Source organism: Podarcis raffonei, chromosome 4 (assembly GCF_027172205.1).
Source record: "Podarcis raffonei isolate rPodRaf1 chromosome 4, rPodRaf1.pri, whole genome shotgun sequence".
NCBI classification, from domain to species: Eukaryota; Metazoa; Chordata; class Lepidosauria; order Squamata; family Lacertidae; genus Podarcis; species Podarcis raffonei.
In genome coordinates, this window is record NC_070605.1 from 35519923 (window position 1) to 35540602 (window position 20680).

Genomic DNA, 20680 nt, shown 5'->3' on the forward strand with positions numbered 1-20680 from the left:
TAACCTCTTTATTATTTTTGAGGCACCATAAACAGCCAAGATGAACTTGGGGTTACCTTAGGGCCCCAAAGAGCCCACAACATTCTTGAGAGCAGCTCTGTTTTCTCCACTCCCTGTTGCTGTTCTTCTGGGGGAGAGACATAATTCAGTGGTACAGCATCTGCCTTGTCTGCAGAAACTCCCAGGTTCAATCCCCGATGTCTCCAGGTTGGGTTGGGAATGCCTGCTGTCTGAAACCCTGGAGAGCCATTGGTAGTCACGTGCAGGCAAGACTGAGCTAGGTCTGACTCAGAATAAGGCAGCTATTCTTACTGCCAGAACTAGAACTTTTGTTTCTGGTAGGAACTCAGCATTTGGGGTGAGCAGGCTTTTGTTCTTCACTAAGAGACCCAGGGGCTTTGGGCACCTAAGACCAGTCCACCAAACTACATAAAAATAAATAAATGTTTGGTACTTTGGGTCAAGAATAAACAAAGGGGGGGGGAGACCCAATATAGTCATTCCGTTCATTATATGATTACATTAAAAACCTAAACTGGCAAGTTTAATTTAGGAACAAGAGAGGAAAGCAAAGTCAGAAGATGAATTAAAATTCAGGGAGTTCTTTCCTCATAGCCCTGTGCTCTGACCACCATCCCACATCTCTAGTGTCTAATCTTTCCATTTCCTCCTGTTAGCCTTGCATCTGCACAACAGTAATTTCCTGGCTGATGTAAAACTCAATGAGTTCCAGTTTCTGCTGCTACAAATGAAATCACTTGCTCCTTTTCTGGCCTAGAATCAATCTAGTCATGAGATAGAAAAGGAAGGCGCTTAACTCTCTCTCTCTCTCTCTCTCTCTCTCTCTCTCTCTCTCTCTCTCTCTCGCACCACAAATGGGAGAACAAATAAGATGGCATTTCTGCTCAATAATTGAAGCTCCATCATTAAAAATAAACAGTCTCCTTATAAATGCTCACTGCAAGCAAGGGTAAACCAGATCAAGGCCATTTCATTAGGCTGGAGGGTAAGCGGTTAGAAGGCAGACAAATCTAGCCTCGGAATTCAGCCTAGGTATGTACCAAATGAGGCTTAAGGCTAAGGAATGCAAGCAGAAACCTCTATGATTGCTGCAACAAAGGCTGGTTGGCAACATGTAGAGCAATCCTATACAGGTTTACTCAGATGCAAATCTTATGGAGTTTAGTAAAGATGTACTGAAATGTGCACAAAAATTTCAAGACCTCCAATTATCTTCCACACATTGGCTTTTCTAGTTATTGGAAGCAGAAGTGAGCCTCAAATTCAGGTTGGAAATGTACATGTAAGGCAAATTTATATATGTTCACTGAAGGATCTTTGTGAACTAAGTCAGGACTACTGGAGTTTACAGAGAGGCTCTCAATAGCTGCGTGCTCTCTCTCTCTCTCACTCACACACACACACACACACACACACACTTAAAATGATGAATGGTGGGACAGCCCATAAATTCCAGGTTCAGCATATGTTAACATTACCATTCAATTGCAAGTCAAACTTTACGTATTGATTCAGTAGGAAGTTCCACTGAGTTCAGTGTGGCTTCTGCCCAGGTAAGTGGATGGCAGGATTACAACATTAGGCTGCTATCCAAACGCCACTGAACTCAGTGGAGTTTCCTTCAAAGTCATTATGCACAGGGATGAACTGTTGAGTTATTTGTGCACCAAAGCAGCTGGTCAAGACAAACAAACTGTAAGACTTGATTCGAAATTAAAAACCTCTTATAGGCTAATTTAGATTTACATCCAGAGTGTGCATGTGGACTTTTGAAACTTCAAACAAAATCTTAAAGACTGCAGTGTCAAATTGAAGAGGTATTGGTGCTTGTAACCTCAAAATCCACTTGTTGCCCACTTATGGTGCAGAAGATACTAGGTCCTAAGCCTAAGGCAATTGTTGTAGATACTCATAAAACCTAGAAAAGAATAACTGCAGGGGAAGTTCAGATATATGAACTCTAACATATTTTTTCAAGACTAAAATAAAACTTAACACATTATATTATAAAATATGATGTTGCTACAAGCTGTTCTCATTACCTAAATAAAAAGTGTAATAATAAGCCATAATAAGAATAGGACATTGTTGTAAGAGACTCTAAAAGACAAGCCGTAAAAGAGATGCTTATCTGAATCAGTCTAGCTCATATTCATGTCTATAAAACTTAATTCAAACAACTGCTTTTCCTGGAATTTATTCAATTTTTGAATTTAAAAAAGAAAGAAATCCTAATGCTTGGCTACATGATACATCTGACTTTCCTTTCACGGTTGCTGCATTCTTCTGAAAAAGAACTGAAAGTCAAAGTAAGTTATTTCATCCATTTAAGAAGTTGGTTATTTATTAATAAATCACATTCATTTTTCATGCTTGCACAAATAGATACAGCTCGGGACACAGAACAACATGATAATCCTATATCAAATATCAAGAATGTGCACTATTGTGAAAAATTTCAAATTCCAATCACCCAAACATTTAACTCACAGTTTTAGAACAGCTTCCCTTTGTTCCTAAGATGGCTGGAATGTAAATGAAGAAATTAAGACTCTCACATGACAGTTATATCATGTCATAATATTAATTTCTTTCTTTAAATACATTTCCAGCTACAGTATAAAAGGAAACAACAACCTTTCATTTCTCTGTAGATTGAGAACTACATTTGTCAACCTTCCCATCTCTTCAGCTTCTTCACTGGAGCAGAGGGGAAGGGGAGCCAAATAAAGGAATGGCTCATTTTGATATGGCTGCAACTTCAAAATGAACTCAATAAGTGTGCAATTCCTGACACATTTGATTATTTCAAAAAGTCAATTCTGCATGTCAACTTCCCTTTAGAGCTTTTTGGAAAATTCACAAACTATGGGAACATGAATATGTGTGACAATCTCTTTGCCTGTCTTTTCGTTTTATTTCTGCACTTGACAAACTTTGGCTACAACTGTCTAAATCAGGGGGGAGGAACCTCAGGCTCAGGGCCAAATGTGTCCTCCAAGTCTCTCTATCCAGCCCTTGGGAACTTCTTCTCTGTCGGTATCCATTCGAGACAATTTGGTCCACAATCCACAGCCATGCCACATTTTACCTTGTCTACCAATAGGAAGCCTATCTGAAGAGCCATTGATAAGACAGCCGTTAAAAGCAGAAGCTATCCAAATTGCAATAATACTTTCAAGGCCTTGCAAGTCTACATAACTGCTTTGGCAATAAACTTCACAGGATGGGTACCACAACTAATCCTGTTGTTTCATCTACCCCAGCCAATTCCCAGCTTCGTAACTTGAAGCAAGGGCCCATTCCAGAAGTTGTTAGACTCAACCCAAGTAAGCATGGACAATGGTTAGGGATGAGGGAAGCTGAATTACAGCAACATCTGGAGGGCCACAGGTTGCCTACCCCTGATTTAATGGAAATTTCAGTAGGATCCCCTCCAGTAATCTTGAAACAGGGGAGCTCATAGGGAAACGAAGTACAAGTCTTCAGGGACAAGGATAATTCTGACATTTTGAAGTTCTGCAAACATAGTTGTTTTCCAGCTGCTTGGGCCCTCTCACCTTTTTATATTATGCCTTGTTACATTTGGGATATCACAGATATATATGCAAGTTAAAAGGATAAATCAATTATGACCGGATAAGTCTTTTATGATGGAGAGATTTTATATTATTTGGTTATGTTTAAGTATTAGATTTTGGAAGGGAAATACATCCCCCCTCCTTTTTTTAATGCTGGCTCCTGAATAATACTGCATCACCTATGCTTCCACTATAAATTGATTTTACATAAGCTCTTCCCCCCCTTTCAAAAACAGATGTATTTTAAGACACAAAAGGAGCTACTTTTTATTCCCACTAGATCTTTTTAATTCCATCATACTCTTTTTCTTAACTAAATAGGAAAATGTTTCCAACATGCTGAGGATATCCCCTCTTGTTCCCGAATGGATTTTTCTGGAAAAAGAAAGACGACAAAAGCCTTCCAGGAATACTCCCGGTTTTATACCAAATTAAAACCACAGCTGTGTCAAGCTGTTTTTTCAACACAAGCAGGATGTGCTGAGATTTCCACCTCAGTCCTAGAGTAAATTTGCTTGTCCGTGTCGGTTGCTTCCATGTAACGTATATGGAATTTATTTTAGACCCGGATGATAAGTATTTGCACCAGCAATATGAGCAAGCATAGCTGTTTGCAATAAGAGCGTCATGTTGCTGTAGTGTCAGCTATGTAGAGTATGCTTCATAAAGCAATTGAATACTATTATTATAATTGCTACTACTAATATTACCACTACAATGTGTTACCCGTCCTTTACCCTAAGGTGCCAGGACAGATTAATTAAAATGCAACATTAACATTAAAGCACAATATTATACACTATTAAAAAACAGTTTAAAACAAATTGCAGAAATAAGGTGGGTCCTAAAAACATATTTCTCAGGTATCAAAAGCCAGGGTGAACAGATGCATCTTCAGCATTCACCAAAAGCTGTAGAATGATGGTGCCAGACACACCTTTGTGGGAAGGGCAATGAAACAACCAGGAGTGCACCCTCTGCCAATCTTAGCACCCAAAGGGTTGGTAGGGAAGGAGACAATCTTTCAGGTATTTGAGACCTGAGTCATTTAGGACTTTAAACACTAACATGAGACACAATAGCTCTTACTGAACAGCATTCTGCACATAGTACTCCATTCAGTATACAGAGCAACAAGATATGGTAAGGAAACAAACATAATACACCCAGGCCCTTCTCAAATGATCTCAGGCTTCAGATACTTCTCCGTCTTTCACTGGAGGAGACACCCACCATAGTGCTGCACTGGGAAACACAGCAAACTACTACAGGTGGCCACTCCTCTCATTGTGATTTTGTTGCAAGATTTTGTTGGGCTTCAAATCCAATGAGGCCCAGCCAGCATGGCCAATGATTCGGGATGGTGGAGCTGTGGTCCATCATCGTCGGCAGGGACCCATCCTTTCCTTACTAGCCATGAGGGAACTATGTGGGAAGCATCTGCATTGCCAAATGCTGCAGGGATTTCCTGTGACTATGCAAAGCAAAGCAAAGCTGCTCTCTTGCAACCTTCTAGATCTCCACGATGAGTAGCAATGCTTACGTCTCTTCATGGTGGTAAACCTACGCTTGGGTTGCAGTATGACTTCATGACTGCAGGAGAGAGACTCATATATTACAATGCTCCGGGGTGGGGGGAGTACAGTGTTACCTCGGGTTAAGAACTTAATTCGTTCCGGAGGTCCGTTCTTAACCTGAAACCGTTCTTAACTTGAGGTACCACTTTAGCTAATGGGGCCTCCTCCTGCTGCTGCGCCACCGCTGCACAATTTCTGTTCTCATCCTGAAGCAAAGTTCTTAACCCAAGGTACTATTTCTGGGTTAGCAGAGTCTGTAACCTGAAGCGTATGTAACCTGAAGCGTCTGTAACCCGAGGTACCACTTTACCTACGATAAATTCAAGGGACTTAAACACAGCAGCTCTCAGCTAATTCCTACAAAGGCAAATACTCTGAGCATATATAACTCAGCATTTTCCTATTCATCGAGAGAGCGGGGAAACTTATCGTGCATGCACTGGAGAGAAAACTGGAAGTGGAAATCAAAGCTATAACAATTTCTTTTAAAATTCAACCCACCCCTCCCTCCGCAATGATAATCAATATTGTCAGCTCCAACATGCTGGTCATGTCTGGGGTACGTATACCACTCATTCTCTGCAGCACCTCATGCATGCAATTAGGGAGATGCAGAAGGGAAATCTATTTGTGGAAACCTTATTGGATCACATAACTTCCCTGCAAAGTCAGGGGAATAGACTTCAATGCGGCATAAGCACTTGGATCAGAGCATTTACTTCCTGGCACTCTCTCAACAGCTTTGAAAGGTAATACTTGAAAAAGAGCATAAATATACAAGATGGGCACAATTAAGTACGCATAACTTCAGTGCAAGAGCAGTCATACATCATCCATGCAAAATGAACCATATTGCCTAATCAATGCTAGAACTGTTCAAATCCCACTCTCGGAAAAAAATTAGGATTCTGCTGTTAATTGCAGAGATGTAAAGGAAGATTAGTAGTTAAATACTTTAGCTTATTACGCTAGTGAGTAATTGTCACATGCCAGACCTATGACTGAATACTGTTATGTCTTTGGGGTTTTGTCAAGCCAATGTTCATTTAAAAAGAAAACTTCCACGACAAAGTAGTATTTCATAAGATGAAAATTCAGCCCAGTGACTAAATCTGAGTATTATCGTAAGCCTAACCGCATGGATTCCCAAAAACAGAATGAAAATGATGGTTACTCTTCTGTTATGATTTGGTATCTATGGCAATAGCTTTCATCAGCTTCATGACAAACATTCAGAGGCACAGAACTAGAGAGGCAATGGTGTTTCATTAAGGAAAATAAAAAGTGATGCTTCTTCGTAAGACATACCTATCCTCTCTAGTTCTTGCATTAGATTCAAATTCTTCTCTCTCTAAGGCAGGCATAGGCAAACTCGGCCCTCCAGATGTTTTGGGACTACAACTCCCATCATCCCTAGCTAACAAGACCAGTGGTCAGGGATGATGGGAGTTGTAGTCCCAAAACATCTGGAGGGCCGAGTTTGCCTATGCCTGCTCTAAGGTAACACTCCCTTTAGTCTCTTTTTTGCAGTGCATTTTTGGCCCCCTTTACTGTTTACAGTAAAGGCTCATTGAAAGCCAATTTCACTATATTATCTTCATGCTGTCTGTTGTATACAAAGCTGGAGTATCAAGAATTCTACTTATGGTGCCCCATAAATATAAATACTATTTATATTGTCAAACCCATCTGCTTGTCCCTCAATACGTTTTATATTTAAATATATGTACATGTGCACACAAACACTCAGCTTTTCAGTTCCAGAAGACCCGCAAGGCAGCACACAAAACATCAATGAAAACAAATAAATAAGAACTAAGAGTCCACAGCAAAATAAACAAAAGCACTGAAGGTTATGCCTTCAACTAAATAATGTCTCTAACTGCAGCCACTGCTGCTTTGTTTACTGAATTCTACATGAAGAGATTGTAGGTTACAACAGTTGTGTTTAATGAAAAACCCAGCCCCAAGCCATGACAACAGTGACCCCCATGTTACAGAGGAGTGAGTGGATTTTGCAGTGCTGGACATAATTTTTAATTGGAAAATTTCTATGCAAATAGCATGAATTGCATTGGAAAGCCAATGACTCCATTGGTAGAACATGAGACTCTTAATCTCAGGGTTGTGGGTCTGGTTGCACTAGATAAGCCTTGTGGTCCCTTCCAATGATACAATTCTATTATTCTATTATTCTGATGTTCTAAAGGGTATCTAATTTAGAATGTTTACTTTACTTGAGTTTAGTAAGCAGAGCTAAGAACTTTGAAACTGCCAAACTTGCCTAATAATGTATTTTTAATTGGTAACCATTCATTTCCACTATTGAACTTATGAAATGGAATATTCTCCGCAAAAACAGAAAGCACTGAAAAATGTTCTACCCCACATAAAATTGTCTATTACTAAGCTAATTATAGTTATTACCACCTTAAGGGGCGTTTCTGGATCTGAACATATTGCCTTAGGCAATTAATGGGAGTGGGGGATCAAACTTTTATTTACTGCTACGGAAAAAAAGAAAATCAAGATAAAGCTTCCAACATGAAAATACTAAAGCTCTCCGAAAAGTAGAGTTTCGTGCAATTAACATTTGTGTATTTTTAATGTAGCTTTGTATAGCCATAATAGGACTTTTAAAATATAACACAGGCAGGTAACATGCTATTAAAAAGTATATTGGGTCATGAAATGTCTATATACAGGGCAAGATATTGGCCTTTTGCTAACATGAAAAGATACATGGCAGTGAGTTTTAGATCTAGTGTGCCAGAACCACAAATATGCCCATAAAATGGTAATTACAAGGCAGAAGATAACATGAAATTACAAGGTGCAATCTACCTTCTACCTCCTTCCTAGCCTAGGGCAATATATAATCCACATTAGCATCCACACCAAAGGAAGAGGAGAAGGAGGTATGGAAGTGGATACCTTTGAACAAGTTAAAATTACAACTGCGGGAAATGTATAGTATCTGTTCAAGAAATATTATTTTATCTGTTCAAATGTTTTCTAAAAGAAAGGATTTCATATTTTCTAAAACAGCACTTCATTTCTTAAGTACATATCTGAAACACTATCACAAAATTAATTTTGATTATTTTTTTGCCTTTCAGATTGAAAAAGCTTATTGACCAAGACACAGCCTATCAGGCAAAAAAAGAAAAGGAAAACAGCAAGAAAATAAACAAATTGAAGGAGGAGCTGACAAAACTCAAAACATTTGCGTTAATGGTCGTGGATGAACAGCAAAAACTCACAGAACAGCTAAGCCTGCAAAGCCAGAAGATCCAAGACTTGACCATCACTGCGGAACAAGCTCATGAGAAACTCTCCACTGCAGAAGCAAAAGCTCAAGAAGAGGAACAGAAAGCTCTCCGGCTGGAAGCGGAACTTCAGGCACAGTCCTGTAAGGCCTGCCAAGAACAGGAGGTCGCCATGGCCAAACTAACCAATGAAGAGAGCCAGAACCGCCAGCTCCGCTTAAAATTAACAGCTCTCAGTCGGCAAATTGATGAACTTGAGGAGACTAATAAGTCATTGCGGAAGGCGGAAGAAGAACTGCAGGACCTAAGAGAGAAAATGAACCGAGGGGAATGCGGAAACTCTACCCTTATGTCTGAAGTGGAAGAACTAAGGAAAAGAGTACTGGAGATGGAAGGGAAGGACGAAGAACTCATAAAAATGGAAGAACAGTGCAGGGAGCTTCACAAGAAGCTAGAAAAAGAAGCATCCCAGAGTAAGAACTTCAAAGCAGAAGTTGATAAACTCAACAAGAGAATAATGGAGCTTGAGAAACTGGAGGATGCTTTCAGCAAGAGCAAGCAGGAATGCTACTCTTTGAAATGCAACCTTGAAAAAGAAAAAATGTTAACAAAGCAGCTGTCGCAGGAACTGGATGGCTTAAAAGCCCGCATAGGAGAGCTTGAAATAATTGAAAGCAAATTGGAAAAAACAGAGCTCACACTTAAGGAGGATTTGACTAAACTGAAATCATTAACAGTCATGCTTGTAGATGAGAGGAAAACAATGAATGAGAAAATAAAACAAACGGAAGAAAAACTACAAACTGCAAATACACAACTTCAGCTGGAACAAAAAAAAGTTATGTCAGTCACCGAAAAACTGATTGAAGAAAGCAAGAAGGCGTTAAAATCTAAAACTGATGCAGAGGAAAAAATGTCCCATCTCACAAGAGACAGGGATGAGTTGAAAAACAAACTAAAAGCAGAGGAAGAGAAAGGAAGTGATCTCTCCTCCAAAATGAACCTGCTAAGGAAAAAGCTTCAGTCCTTAGAAGCCATTGAAAAGGAGTTTCTTAAAAATAAACTTAAGGAAACTACCAAGCCTAGCCCATCTTTGCAACAAGAAAACAACAAGATTAAAGAGCTAGCCCAGGAAATTGAGAGGCTCAAGCACAAACTTAAAGAAATGAAAGCCATAGAAGATGATCTCATGAAAACAGAGGACGAATTTGAATCTTTAGAACGCAGATATATCAATGAACAAGACAAAGCCAGATTCCTATCAGAGGAACTTGATGTTGTGAAAAGAGAATTGGCTCGGTATAAGTTAGCAGAGAAGACGGAATGCAACCATGAACAGAGATTATTCAGGAAACTCAAGGAAGAAGCAGCCAAATCAGGACACCTTTCAAGGGAAGTAGATGCACTGAAGGAGAAAATTCATGAGTACATGGCAACAGAAGATTTAATATGTCATCTAAGGGAAGACCATACAATCCTGCAGAAGAAACTCACTCACCAAGAAAACAAAAACAAAGAATTGGGAAGAGAAATGGAAATCCTTACTAAAGAACTAGAGAGGTATCGGCGTTTCAGTAAGAGCCTCAGACCAAGTCTCAATGGAAGGAGAATTTCCGACTTGCAAGTTCTCTCTAAGGAAGTTCAAACAGAACCAGCAGACAATGAACCACCTGATTACAAGAGTCTAGTTCCTTTGGAACGGGCTGTCATAAATGGGCATTTATATGAAGAGAGTGACAATGAAGAAGACGACGACAACAATGATGATGAGCAAACAATATCCTTCAAGTACAATGCCGCTGTTGCAAATGCAGTAAACAATAGTAAACTTTGGATACCGTGGATGAAGTCCAAAGAAAGCCATATCCAAAATGGAAAAGTTCTCACCAAGCAGAATGGAAACTGCATCCAGCCTGGAAATTTGGTTCTAAGCCATACACCAGGCCAGCCTCTTCATATAAAAGTTACTCCTGACCATGGACAAAACACAGCTACCCTTGAAATAACAAGCCCTACTACAGAGAGTTCCCACTCTTTTACAAGCACAGCTGTGATACCCAACTGCGGCACACCAAAGCAAAGAATAACCATAATTAAAAATGGGTCTTTGACGCCTATAAAATCTAAAGTAGCTGATGGTTATACAAGTCCAGAGCAAGCCGTGCCACCACTTACTGTGTCTGCCTTTGCTAGATCTCAAACACCTGAATCATGTGGCTCAGTAACTCCTGACAGGACAATGTCCCCTCTGGCTCTTACAAGTTCTTCAAGTTCCCCGGAGCAGGTACTTTCACCAGAGCCTCTGGAAACTGGTGACAAGCATGCTATCTTTAGAGTATCTCCTGAAAGGCAGTCATCCTGGCAGTTTCAAAGATCTAACAGTTCTGGTTCTAGTGTGATAACTACTGAAGATAATAAAATACATATTCACTTAGGAAGCCCTTATGTTCAAGCTATTCCTAATTCAGCAAAAAACATTAGCCCTTGCACCACAGCGCAGGATAGCAGAAGTCCAGCGTTAGCTAATGGAACGCCAACTAAGGCTATCAACAAAATCACCAGCAGCATCACTATTACACCAACAGCCACTCCTCTCTCACGGCAATCACAAATTACAGTAAGTAATGTGTATAACTGACCCTCCCTCGCTGTGTTGACTTACTTACTTACCACCAGTACAAACTTATACTCTACATCCTGGCAAGAAAGATTTGGGACTATTTTAATTAGAACTTTGTGAGAATTCCTTGCATGTGGTCCAACAACAGCATACAGAACTAACATGAAGATCCGTCTCTTTAAACATATATAAAGTGTGCACTTACTGTATTACCTGTTCATTTAAATAACTTTTTGTAAGACACTTAAGACTTGCACCTGTATAAATGCATCTTTGTGTATTGACGTTTTCAATAACTGACATTATTTGTTGACTGCAACTTTTTGGGTGAAATATTTTAACATTACAAAACAGTAAATAATTGTGTTTTTTAACCACTGCCTGCAGAAATCATTTCGTTTTTGTTCCTCTGTATGTGAATTTTTGCACGTAAAACAGTTTGATTTTAATCTTTAGACAGCGTGTTGATTTTCGTTCACTACCTTACTCATTCCCTGATTTTTCTATTGCTATACGGATCAGTACTTTCTGATCAAATAGCATACAAAATTGCATGTACTTTAAAATAATGATGCATGAAATTACATGAGACCCCAGAGTAGCATAGTGGTAAAGAGAATGAGTTGAGAGCCAGAAAGTGGCTGAGGTGAGATCTGAGCCAGCAATGAGCTCTCTGGGTAGAATACGAGAAACCGCTATCACTAATTTTCAGGATTGAAGAGAATATGTGCAAAATGCTTTCAGCACTTGGGATAGCACTATATCAATTCAAAGCAAGCAAGGAAAAACATCTGGGGAAAATGTAATCTGGTAGTTCTCCCCCCCCCCCAATAATGCAAACTGGATCGTGAGAATTATACTCCAACTTCTTTAAGCCAGTTATTTCTCTCCCTTACCCACACACTTTGAATACGGGGAGCTACTTTACAGCAAGTCAAAATATTCATCGAGCCTAGCATTCCTTACTCTGACTGGCAGCAGCTCTCCAGGATCTCAGGCAGACGTCATGTGATCCTATTAACTGGAGATGCCAGGAATTCAACCTGGGAACCTCCTGGATGAACTGCAATAGCTTTGCCACTAACCTGTATCAAATTAGGTACCGTATTTTTCGCCCTATAGGACACACTTTTTCCCCTCCAAAAATGAAGGGGAAATGTGTGTGCGTCTTATGGGGCGAATGCAGGCTCCTTGGCTTCAGCGATAGCAACGTGAAGCCTCCGAAGCCTGCGCTCTGGAGGTTTCGCGTTGCTTTCGCTGAAGCCAGGAGAGTCTGCTCTTTGAGGCTGGCGGTGGGGGAAAGCAGCGCTTCCACCCATCGCCAGCCCCAGAGGATCGGGGGGGCAGCAGGAAGGCGCGTGACGCCTTCGCGCTACTCTCCGACCCCGCTTTGAGCCCTACAAGCTGGGTCGAAAAGCCCACAGGAGCTGCACACCCTTTAAAGAATGCGCGGCTCCTGCGGGCTTTTCTATGGGGGGGGATTCCCCCACCTCCCACAAAAGCAGGCAAAAGCCGCGCGCTCTTTAAAGGCTGCGCGGCTTCTGCTGGCTTTTCTACGAGGGGGGCGGGAATTCCCACTCCTCGTAGAAAAGCCCGCAGGAGCAGCGCAGCCTTTAAAGAGCGCACCACTCTTGGGGGCTTTCCCCCAAGGAGGGACAAGGGACTGACTGGCCGTTTCAGTCCCTTCTCCCTCCTGGTTGAAAAGCCCGCAGGAGTCACACGCGGCTCTTGTGGGCTTTTGCGGGAGGTGGGGGAATTCCGCCACCTCCCGCAAAAGCAGGGAGAAGGTCTTGGAGTAGCGCACAGGTTGCGTGCAGCCTGTCCGCTGCTCCCAGAGCTGCGGGGGGGGGGATCATATTTTCCCCCTTGATTTCCCCCCCTGAAAACTAGGTGTGCCCTATGGGCCGGTGCACCCTATAGGGCGAAAAATACGGTAGTGAACACAGAAAAAAAATTGCCATCACATCTAATTCTGACAGACAATATTCAATGAATACCAAGGCCGTGTAAAAATGAAGCCCAAGTTCTGTTAAGGATAACAGCTGCCTGTACTATGGGCTAAACGATAAAATTTGTCCTTAACTTGGGGTGCATTCACAAATATTTCACTGCCAACACACACACCAGCGTTGTACCAAGTACCCAACAGATTTTTGCTCCTATAAACATGCAAATATGATTCCAACACTACCCCCCTTTTTAACATGCCCACTTCATTAAAGAAAGGAAACTCAGCAAAGGTTTTAAGTGTTATAAATAAATTGAGACATATAAATTCATTCATTTAAAAATACATTTATTCCACCTTTCCATATGTATGTTGTAGGTAGCTCTCAGAAAGACAAAAGAAAATATCAACACAACATTAAAATCTAATACAAAGAACATGAGCATAATCCACAATGGCACAACAACCTGCTGTCCACAGACAGCTGTTGTTCAGTCAGATGCCCAACAAGACAGTAGAACAAGTTTATTCAAACATGAAACACAACTTTTTCAAATGGGAACTTAGTGAAACAGAAGGTGGCCATTTAAACTCCCTGGAGAATGCATTCCAAATACAGGGACCATCACTGAAAAAGCCCCACTTCCATTTGCCACTCACCTAATCCCTGAAGGTGGCGGCACTAGCTAATGGTGACCTCAAAAAAGCCAGATTCATGTAGAAACAGGTGACCCTGTAAGGTAGGAGGGGAACTGAAACTGTCTAGTGGGCCAGACTGTTCTCTCCTCTGGCCCTCACATACCAGGTGTGACAGGTGGGTGAAACTGGCCATCTGTCAATCACCTCCCAATGATCTCAGGTGACTTTTTTTGCCCGCAGACATTTGACACAGCAGTTTGCAAAACTTTCACAAAACAGCACTTTGCAAGACCAGACAATCAGCTGACTAGGGGTGCCCACAAACCTATTTTTGGCTGAGCCAGTTTTGTTACCTGTCCCATGCTTGATGCCATATACAACATCAGGTGTAGGACAGGTGGGCATGGCTTGGCCAGAACTATCCCCTAGGCCATATGAGGAGGCCTGGTGGGACTAATTAGGCCCATGAGCCTGAGGTTCCCCATGCCTGCTGTAAGGCAAAGGCATATCCAAGATCCAAATCATAAATTGGAATATCTATAAGTTGTTATTTCAGTATGCATGTAACACTAAACCATAGTTAACAATTAACTATGGTTTATTATGAATGAGCAGTGTGCTGGTGCATGGTGCTGATTAGTGCATGCTTCACTCCGCCTCCAATCCTATCTCTGATGCAACTGGGGAAAAGACACTATAAAGGCTGGCTTGGTGTTAGATATTAACCAGTGCTCCTAGCTCCCCTACCCCACCTCCCCAAGCAAACCATAAGGAGTCAGCCAATAACCAATGGTGGCTTCTGTTCATGGTTTGGTTAAACTGTTCAGTCTCATTAAACCATACTTACTTTTTAACTATGGTTAATGTATGACTCAGACCAAAACATTACAATTTCCGTGGTAAAATAAAGTGATAAATTAAAGGCACAGTTAAGGGGGGGGGAGCTTTTACAGATGTTTACTCTAAAGTACGAGGAGAGCCTACTGAAATTAAGGTAATTGTGTTCATGACCTGCAGCCTTCATAGGTATTGCTCATATTTTCCAAGCAAAAGGTATGTGCATCAGCAATCACATTGGAACAGTTATATTTAAAACAGGTGTGAATTGGGGACGGGGGTATCTCAGGTGGAGTAAGAGGTATTTTGAGGGGTAAGTAAGCTTGTGATGTTGTATTAACACACAAATTCACATTAAATACCAATATTCTTAAACAACTCAGTATCTTCTACACTTACAGTGCAATCCTATATATCTATCTACTTAGAAGTAAGCCCCACTGGGTTCAACAAGGCTTGCTCCCCCAGGTGCATAGGAGTGCAGCCTTAGTTATTCTGGTCTGATATTACAAAAGAAAGTAAATTATATTTCAGATTGCTTTATCAGCTGCATTTAAGTCTTTAAGACATAGATCACCATCTTAGAGAAATTTTGACACACCTTAAATTCTGCTGAAATCCATGGAAATTCACATTGATTACTTTCTCTGGATTACAAGCATAAAAAGAAGCATCTCTTTTGGTTTGGCTTTTGCTGAAATTCTATGATTATTATGAAGAGGTGTTTTCAAAAGCTGAGAAAGTTAACTATTAGAAGAACAGCAGCACAGTTGAAGAACTATTTATTTAGTTTGCAAGAATATATCAGGAATAATGTGCATTCAACAGAGACAAGATTTAAAAGATAAGTGGATCCTATCAGGAAATAGCAGGCAAAAATCACCAGGGATCCAATAAAGCCTTGCTTTGGATGAACTTTTCAGGTATCGACTATAACTATGCGAGAAAAAGAAATTGAATTGAACACACAAAACATGATTTGCAAATGAATAGTTTGCCAATTTGACAAAACAAAACTACCAAATAGATGTTTGGTTTTTTGAAGGTAAATAACCCAAGGTAAACCTAGGATGCAGTCCATAAAACTATCCTATCAATCGACTGAAAGAGCTGGTTTCACTTTTCAAAAAAATGAGTCCCATTCCACACAACTGGCTAATCTGCCAGGACGGAATCCAGGATGTACACATGATCTAACAGAGGAAGATGCAAACAAACTGCATATACAAATGCAGACAAGCAAAGAGGCATTATTTTTAAACTGGGGAGGAGCAAGCATTGTAACACACCTTATTTAAAATGTCAGCCAAAAGGGGAGGCATTGCACCCCTGCATTCCAGTGCAGATAGGATTCAGATACAAAACACAAGTTTGTGTTTTTAACCCAGGTATCTAACTACAGGTATTTGAAGCATATTATTAAATCTGTTTTAGTATGGTGGTCAGCTTGGCCCACATAACATACAAATAATGTAAGAACTGCATACTTGTAATCCTGGTCTTATAGATCAGAGCCCCAATTTAACAGGAGAAATTTATTAGGCATGTGAGGCAAATTTCTGGGTTTAAGCATTGCACCTCACTCTCAAGATAAGGATATGTGCTGCAGTGGAACAAATAGCTACCTTTCACAGGAACAATAGAACAACAACAACAACAACAACAACAACAACAATCCTATTGCTTCTACACAGCAGAACTACATGAACATCAAGAAAAAAAGCTTTTGTGTGCATGCACACTTCTTCAGATACCAAGAAGTGTGCATGCACACGAAAGCTCATACCAATAACAAACTTAGTTGGTGTCTAAGGTGCTACTGGACGGAATTTTTTTATTTTGTTTCAACTATGGCAGACCAACACGGCTACCTACCTGTAACTAGAATCAAGAAAAGAGTTAGGTGTAGACAAGAAATGACCAAGCCACATGCAACAGCAGCTACTTAGACAGTACAGAAAGACTGGCTGAGAACAATCACACCAGGACTACCTAATTATCAGTAACTCAGCTGAAGACAGTCTAATTTGATTTGATTTATTAAAAAAAGATCAAAAGGAGAGACAAGACAGTAAGGTTTCTGCAAAGTTCTAAAGGTTGGCTATCTACTTCAAGCTCTGCTTGGCTCATTTAATAATGCCAAGCCACAACTCTCTTTTATCATTGCTAGAAACCTGCATATGCTGCTGACTTGCATGTAATTTATAGTGATTTGAAAAGGACTTACTCATGAGGAAAAAATATGTATAGGCTCACAGTTCAACAGAATAAAAGACCTATTCCAAACGCCAATTCTATGCCAAACACCATGTTAGAAAAGAAAAACCTATCATAATATTACTATAACGGGTTGGCAACAGATTATGCCAACTGCCCCTAAGGTTCCTCTGCTTTTCACTTAAATATAGGGTTTCTTTCTAAATGCTTCAAATGGTAACCACATCCTGTGAAATTAAGCAATTCTATCCTGAACCCACATTAAATTAAACAACCTATAATGCAAACTTTAGAAATCCTTGGGTGATCAGTTGCATCATAAAGGGCAACATGAGCAAGTATAAAATCAGGCATTTGCCCATTATTGCCCTGAGGCTATCCTAACTGAATGTTGTAACTGAAAACAGCAAAAATCTAAGACTATTTAGCTCATATTGTGCACCACCCAGGCAAGTACTGCTTTTGTGGATCAGACCAAATATACTTCTAGGGTGACGCTCCATCTCCCACAGTGGCCAGCTATGTTCTGCCTCCACTACTGGAGATGGCATGTTTGGAGTCACAAGGGAAGAGGGTGCTGTTGAATTCAGGTCCTGCTTGCAGGACTCCTACAGACATCTGGCTGACCACTGCGGGAACAGGATGCTAGAAGAGATTGGCCTCTGACCAGATCTTAAAAAGGTTCTTCTTACATTATTATGCCGCTGGTGAGCTCACAAAGAGAACTAGAGGAAAAGCCGTTTATAGCTTGTTCCCAGTGTTTGACATAAGTTTAGCAGTGAAGACCTAAAAATGTTGTGCTAGGAAAAAGAGAAGGGCAGAAGCAGGATAAAAGTGACCTTCTTTTCTTTGGCACTTCCAGTTCCTTTGCCTCAGTCTGGTCAGTGGGCTCATCTGCCGGCCAACTCCAAGAAACAGATACTAAACCCAGTGGTTGTCACTGACAGGCTGCTTGCCTAAGTGGTTCTTTCTAACGCCACAAAACAGAAAGACCTGGCACATATACATTCAACATTTTAAAAGGGGGCTGTAATCTATCTACAAAAGCGGAAAACATGAGCACATTATACTTCCCACTAATGTCAATGGCAACAATCATCACTTGTTCAGCATTATTCCATTGAAATCAGCTGAATCCAGAAGCTTGGCTTGTGCCCACCCTTGGTATTTACAAATGATTGCCAACTTTTTATATCAGGGATGACAGTTGGGTTTCTGTCTCTAACCAATATGGCCTTATGGATCATATATACCTGGAGATAAGCATCCTTGCAGTAAACAACGCCAGATTTGAGAATTGTATCAGGTGCAACTTCGCAGATGAAGTGTCCTTAGAAGGCAGGGGTGAGGGATCTGGTGCCCTTCAGATATTATTAGACTCCTGCTCTCATCATCCTCAGCCAGCATGACCAATGGTCAGGGATGATTTTTTTATTTGAAATTTGTGGACTGCTTTTCATCAAGGGATCTAGAAGGTGGCAACACAAGAACGGGCCTTTTCTGAGGTGGCTCCCCATGCGTGGAATGCTCTCCCCAGGGAGGCTGACCTGGCACTTTCATTACATATTTTTAGATGCCAGGCAAAAACTTTCCTCTTCTCCCAGGCCTTTGTTTATTTAGCCAATCAATGGCCTTTTAAACTGGGGGAGAGGTATTGTTTTTGTTGTTACTATGTTATGCATTTGTGTTTTTATATTGTAAACTGCCCTGTGATCCTTGGATGACGAGGAATATAGAAATTTAATACACAACAAGAAGAAGATGATCCTAAGTACCTGAAGTTCTGCTACCTCATAGAATCATAGAAGTGTAGAATTGGAAGGGACCCTGAGGGTCATCTAGCTTTGTTGTTGTTTAGTCGTTTAGTTGTGTCCGACTCTTCATGACCCCCTGGACCAGAGCACGCCAGGCACTCCTGTCTTCCACTGCCTCCCGCAGTTTGGTCAAACTCATGCTGGTAGCGTCGAGAACACTGTCCAACCATCTCGTCCTCTGTCGTCCCCTTCTCCTTGTGCCCTCTATCTTTCCCAACATCAGGGTCTTCTCCAGGGAGTCTTCTCTTCTCATGAGGTGGCCAAAGTACTGGAGCCTCAGCTTCACGATCTGTCCTTCCAGTGAGCACTCAGGGCTGATTTCCTTTAAAATGGAGAGGTTTGATCTTCTTGCAGTCCATGGGATTCTAGCTTAACTCTCTGCAATTCAGGAATCTCAACTAAAGAATCCATGACAGGTGGCCATCCAACCTCTGCATAAAAACAACCAATGAAGGAGAGACCACAACCTGCAGAGGGAGTTGGTTCCACTGTCAAACAGCTCTAACCATCAGAAATCTTTAGTACCGTCCTGATCTTTAGTAGGAATCTCCTTTCTTGCAACTTGAATCCATTGGTTTGGGTCCTACCCTCCGTAGCAGGAGAAAACAAGCTTGCATATTTGTATGTGTGTGTATATACATATATCACTTTTATTGTACGAAACATGCTTCACAATCCTGATTTCACCAAGCTACGTAAGCCCTGTGAAACAAGGTACTGTATTAATTTGTACTGCAGACATGAAAAATTTAAGCTGACACACAGGGGCAGTTGCCAAAGAACTCCAAGGCTAAACTGGTATTTGCACATGGGTTTCTTTGGCTATATGTATTGCCAAAGAGGAATTAGAAGAATTTGGAAAGCTTACAGGAAAGATGATGAGTCCTAGGAACTAATCAGGAATACTTTCTAAGTAGAACTGGACTCAGCAATTCAGGCAGAAGCATTACTAAAATTTTATTATTATTATGACCCCCTGCTTTGGTAATTCTTCACAGAACTCTAGCCTAGTGGTTGCCATCAATTTGATTTGAACTGATTTTATAATGAATTGATTTTAGAATGCTGTATTACTTTACTGTTGTTAGCCGCTCTGAGCCCGGTTTCGGCTGGGGAGGGCAGGATATAAATAAATTTTTATTATTTATTTATTATTATAATTAAAAAATAACCAGAAACCAGTCCAGCCCATTTATTCCAGGCTCTCTCATACACAAAACAATTTTCTTCTCAGCATATCAGGTCTTCTGCCCAGGTGGGGGATAAATATGAAGGGAAACCAGCTTCTGCCCATAGGTATATGAAGGGAACTTGACTACATCACACTCAGCAGAATATAAATGGAACAGAAATTAAGCAATTGCACCCTCTGTAGGCCAAACCTTATCAGTTCGACATCATATACAGTGGTACCTCAGGTTAAGTACTTAATTCGTTCCGGAGGTCTGTTCTTAACCTGAAACTGTTCTTAACCTGAAGCACCACTTTAGCTAATGGGGCCTCCTGCTGCCGCCGCGCCGCCAGAGCACGATTTCTGTTCTCATCCTGATGCAAAGTACTTAACCTGAAGCACTATTTCTGGGTTAGCAGAGTCTGTAACCTGAAGCGTATGTAACCTGAAGCGTATGTAACCTGAGTTACCACTGTACACACAAATTCCATTCACCAGTTAATTTTTCAAAGAGGGGATGTATGTGCTCAATCAGACATCAGATATACACATGCAAGGCTGGTCCAAGCGGGCCTTCTGCCCACATAAAACATTAGGTAAAACAAATTAAATAGATGTCAACCTGGGGAGTAAAGTACCCCAGTAGGCAATGTTCAGCTTCCATTGGTCTCTCATGTATTGTAGCCTCTAAGTGCCATAAGGTAAAGGTAAAGGGACCCCTGACGATTAGGTCCAATCGTGGCCGACTCTGGGGTTGCGGGGCTCATCTCGCTTTATTGGCCAAGGGAGCCGGCGTACAGCTTCCAGGTCATGTGGCCAGCATGACTAAGCTGCGTCTGGCGAACCAGAGCAGCACACCGTTTACCTTCCCGCCAGAGCGGTACCTATTTATCTACTTGCACTTTGACGTGCTTTTGAACTGCTAGGTTGGCAGGAGCAGGGACCAAGTAACGGGAGCTCACCCCGTTGCGGGGATTCGAACCGCT

At 41.1% G+C, this 20680-nt stretch overlaps 2 protein-coding genes across 4 annotated transcripts in view; one reads left to right on the forward strand and one right to left on the reverse strand.

The window, feature by feature from the left end:
- CMSS1 (cms1 ribosomal small subunit homolog) overlaps nt 1-20680 on the reverse strand; it is a 177394-nt gene that overhangs the window by 149359 nt on the left and 7355 nt on the right. The gene's annotated exons all lie outside the window — the stretch shown is intronic.
- Nucleotides 1-20680, forward strand: part of FILIP1L (filamin A interacting protein 1 like) — a 152935-nt gene that overhangs the window by 129422 nt on the left and 2833 nt on the right. For both annotated transcript variants that reach the window (XM_053386165.1, XM_053386166.1), the window contains one exon: nt 8299-11065. In XM_053386165.1, coding sequence (XP_053242140.1) covers nt 8299-11065 — 2767 coding nt within the window. The remainder of the gene's footprint in view (nt 1-8298; nt 11066-20680) is intronic.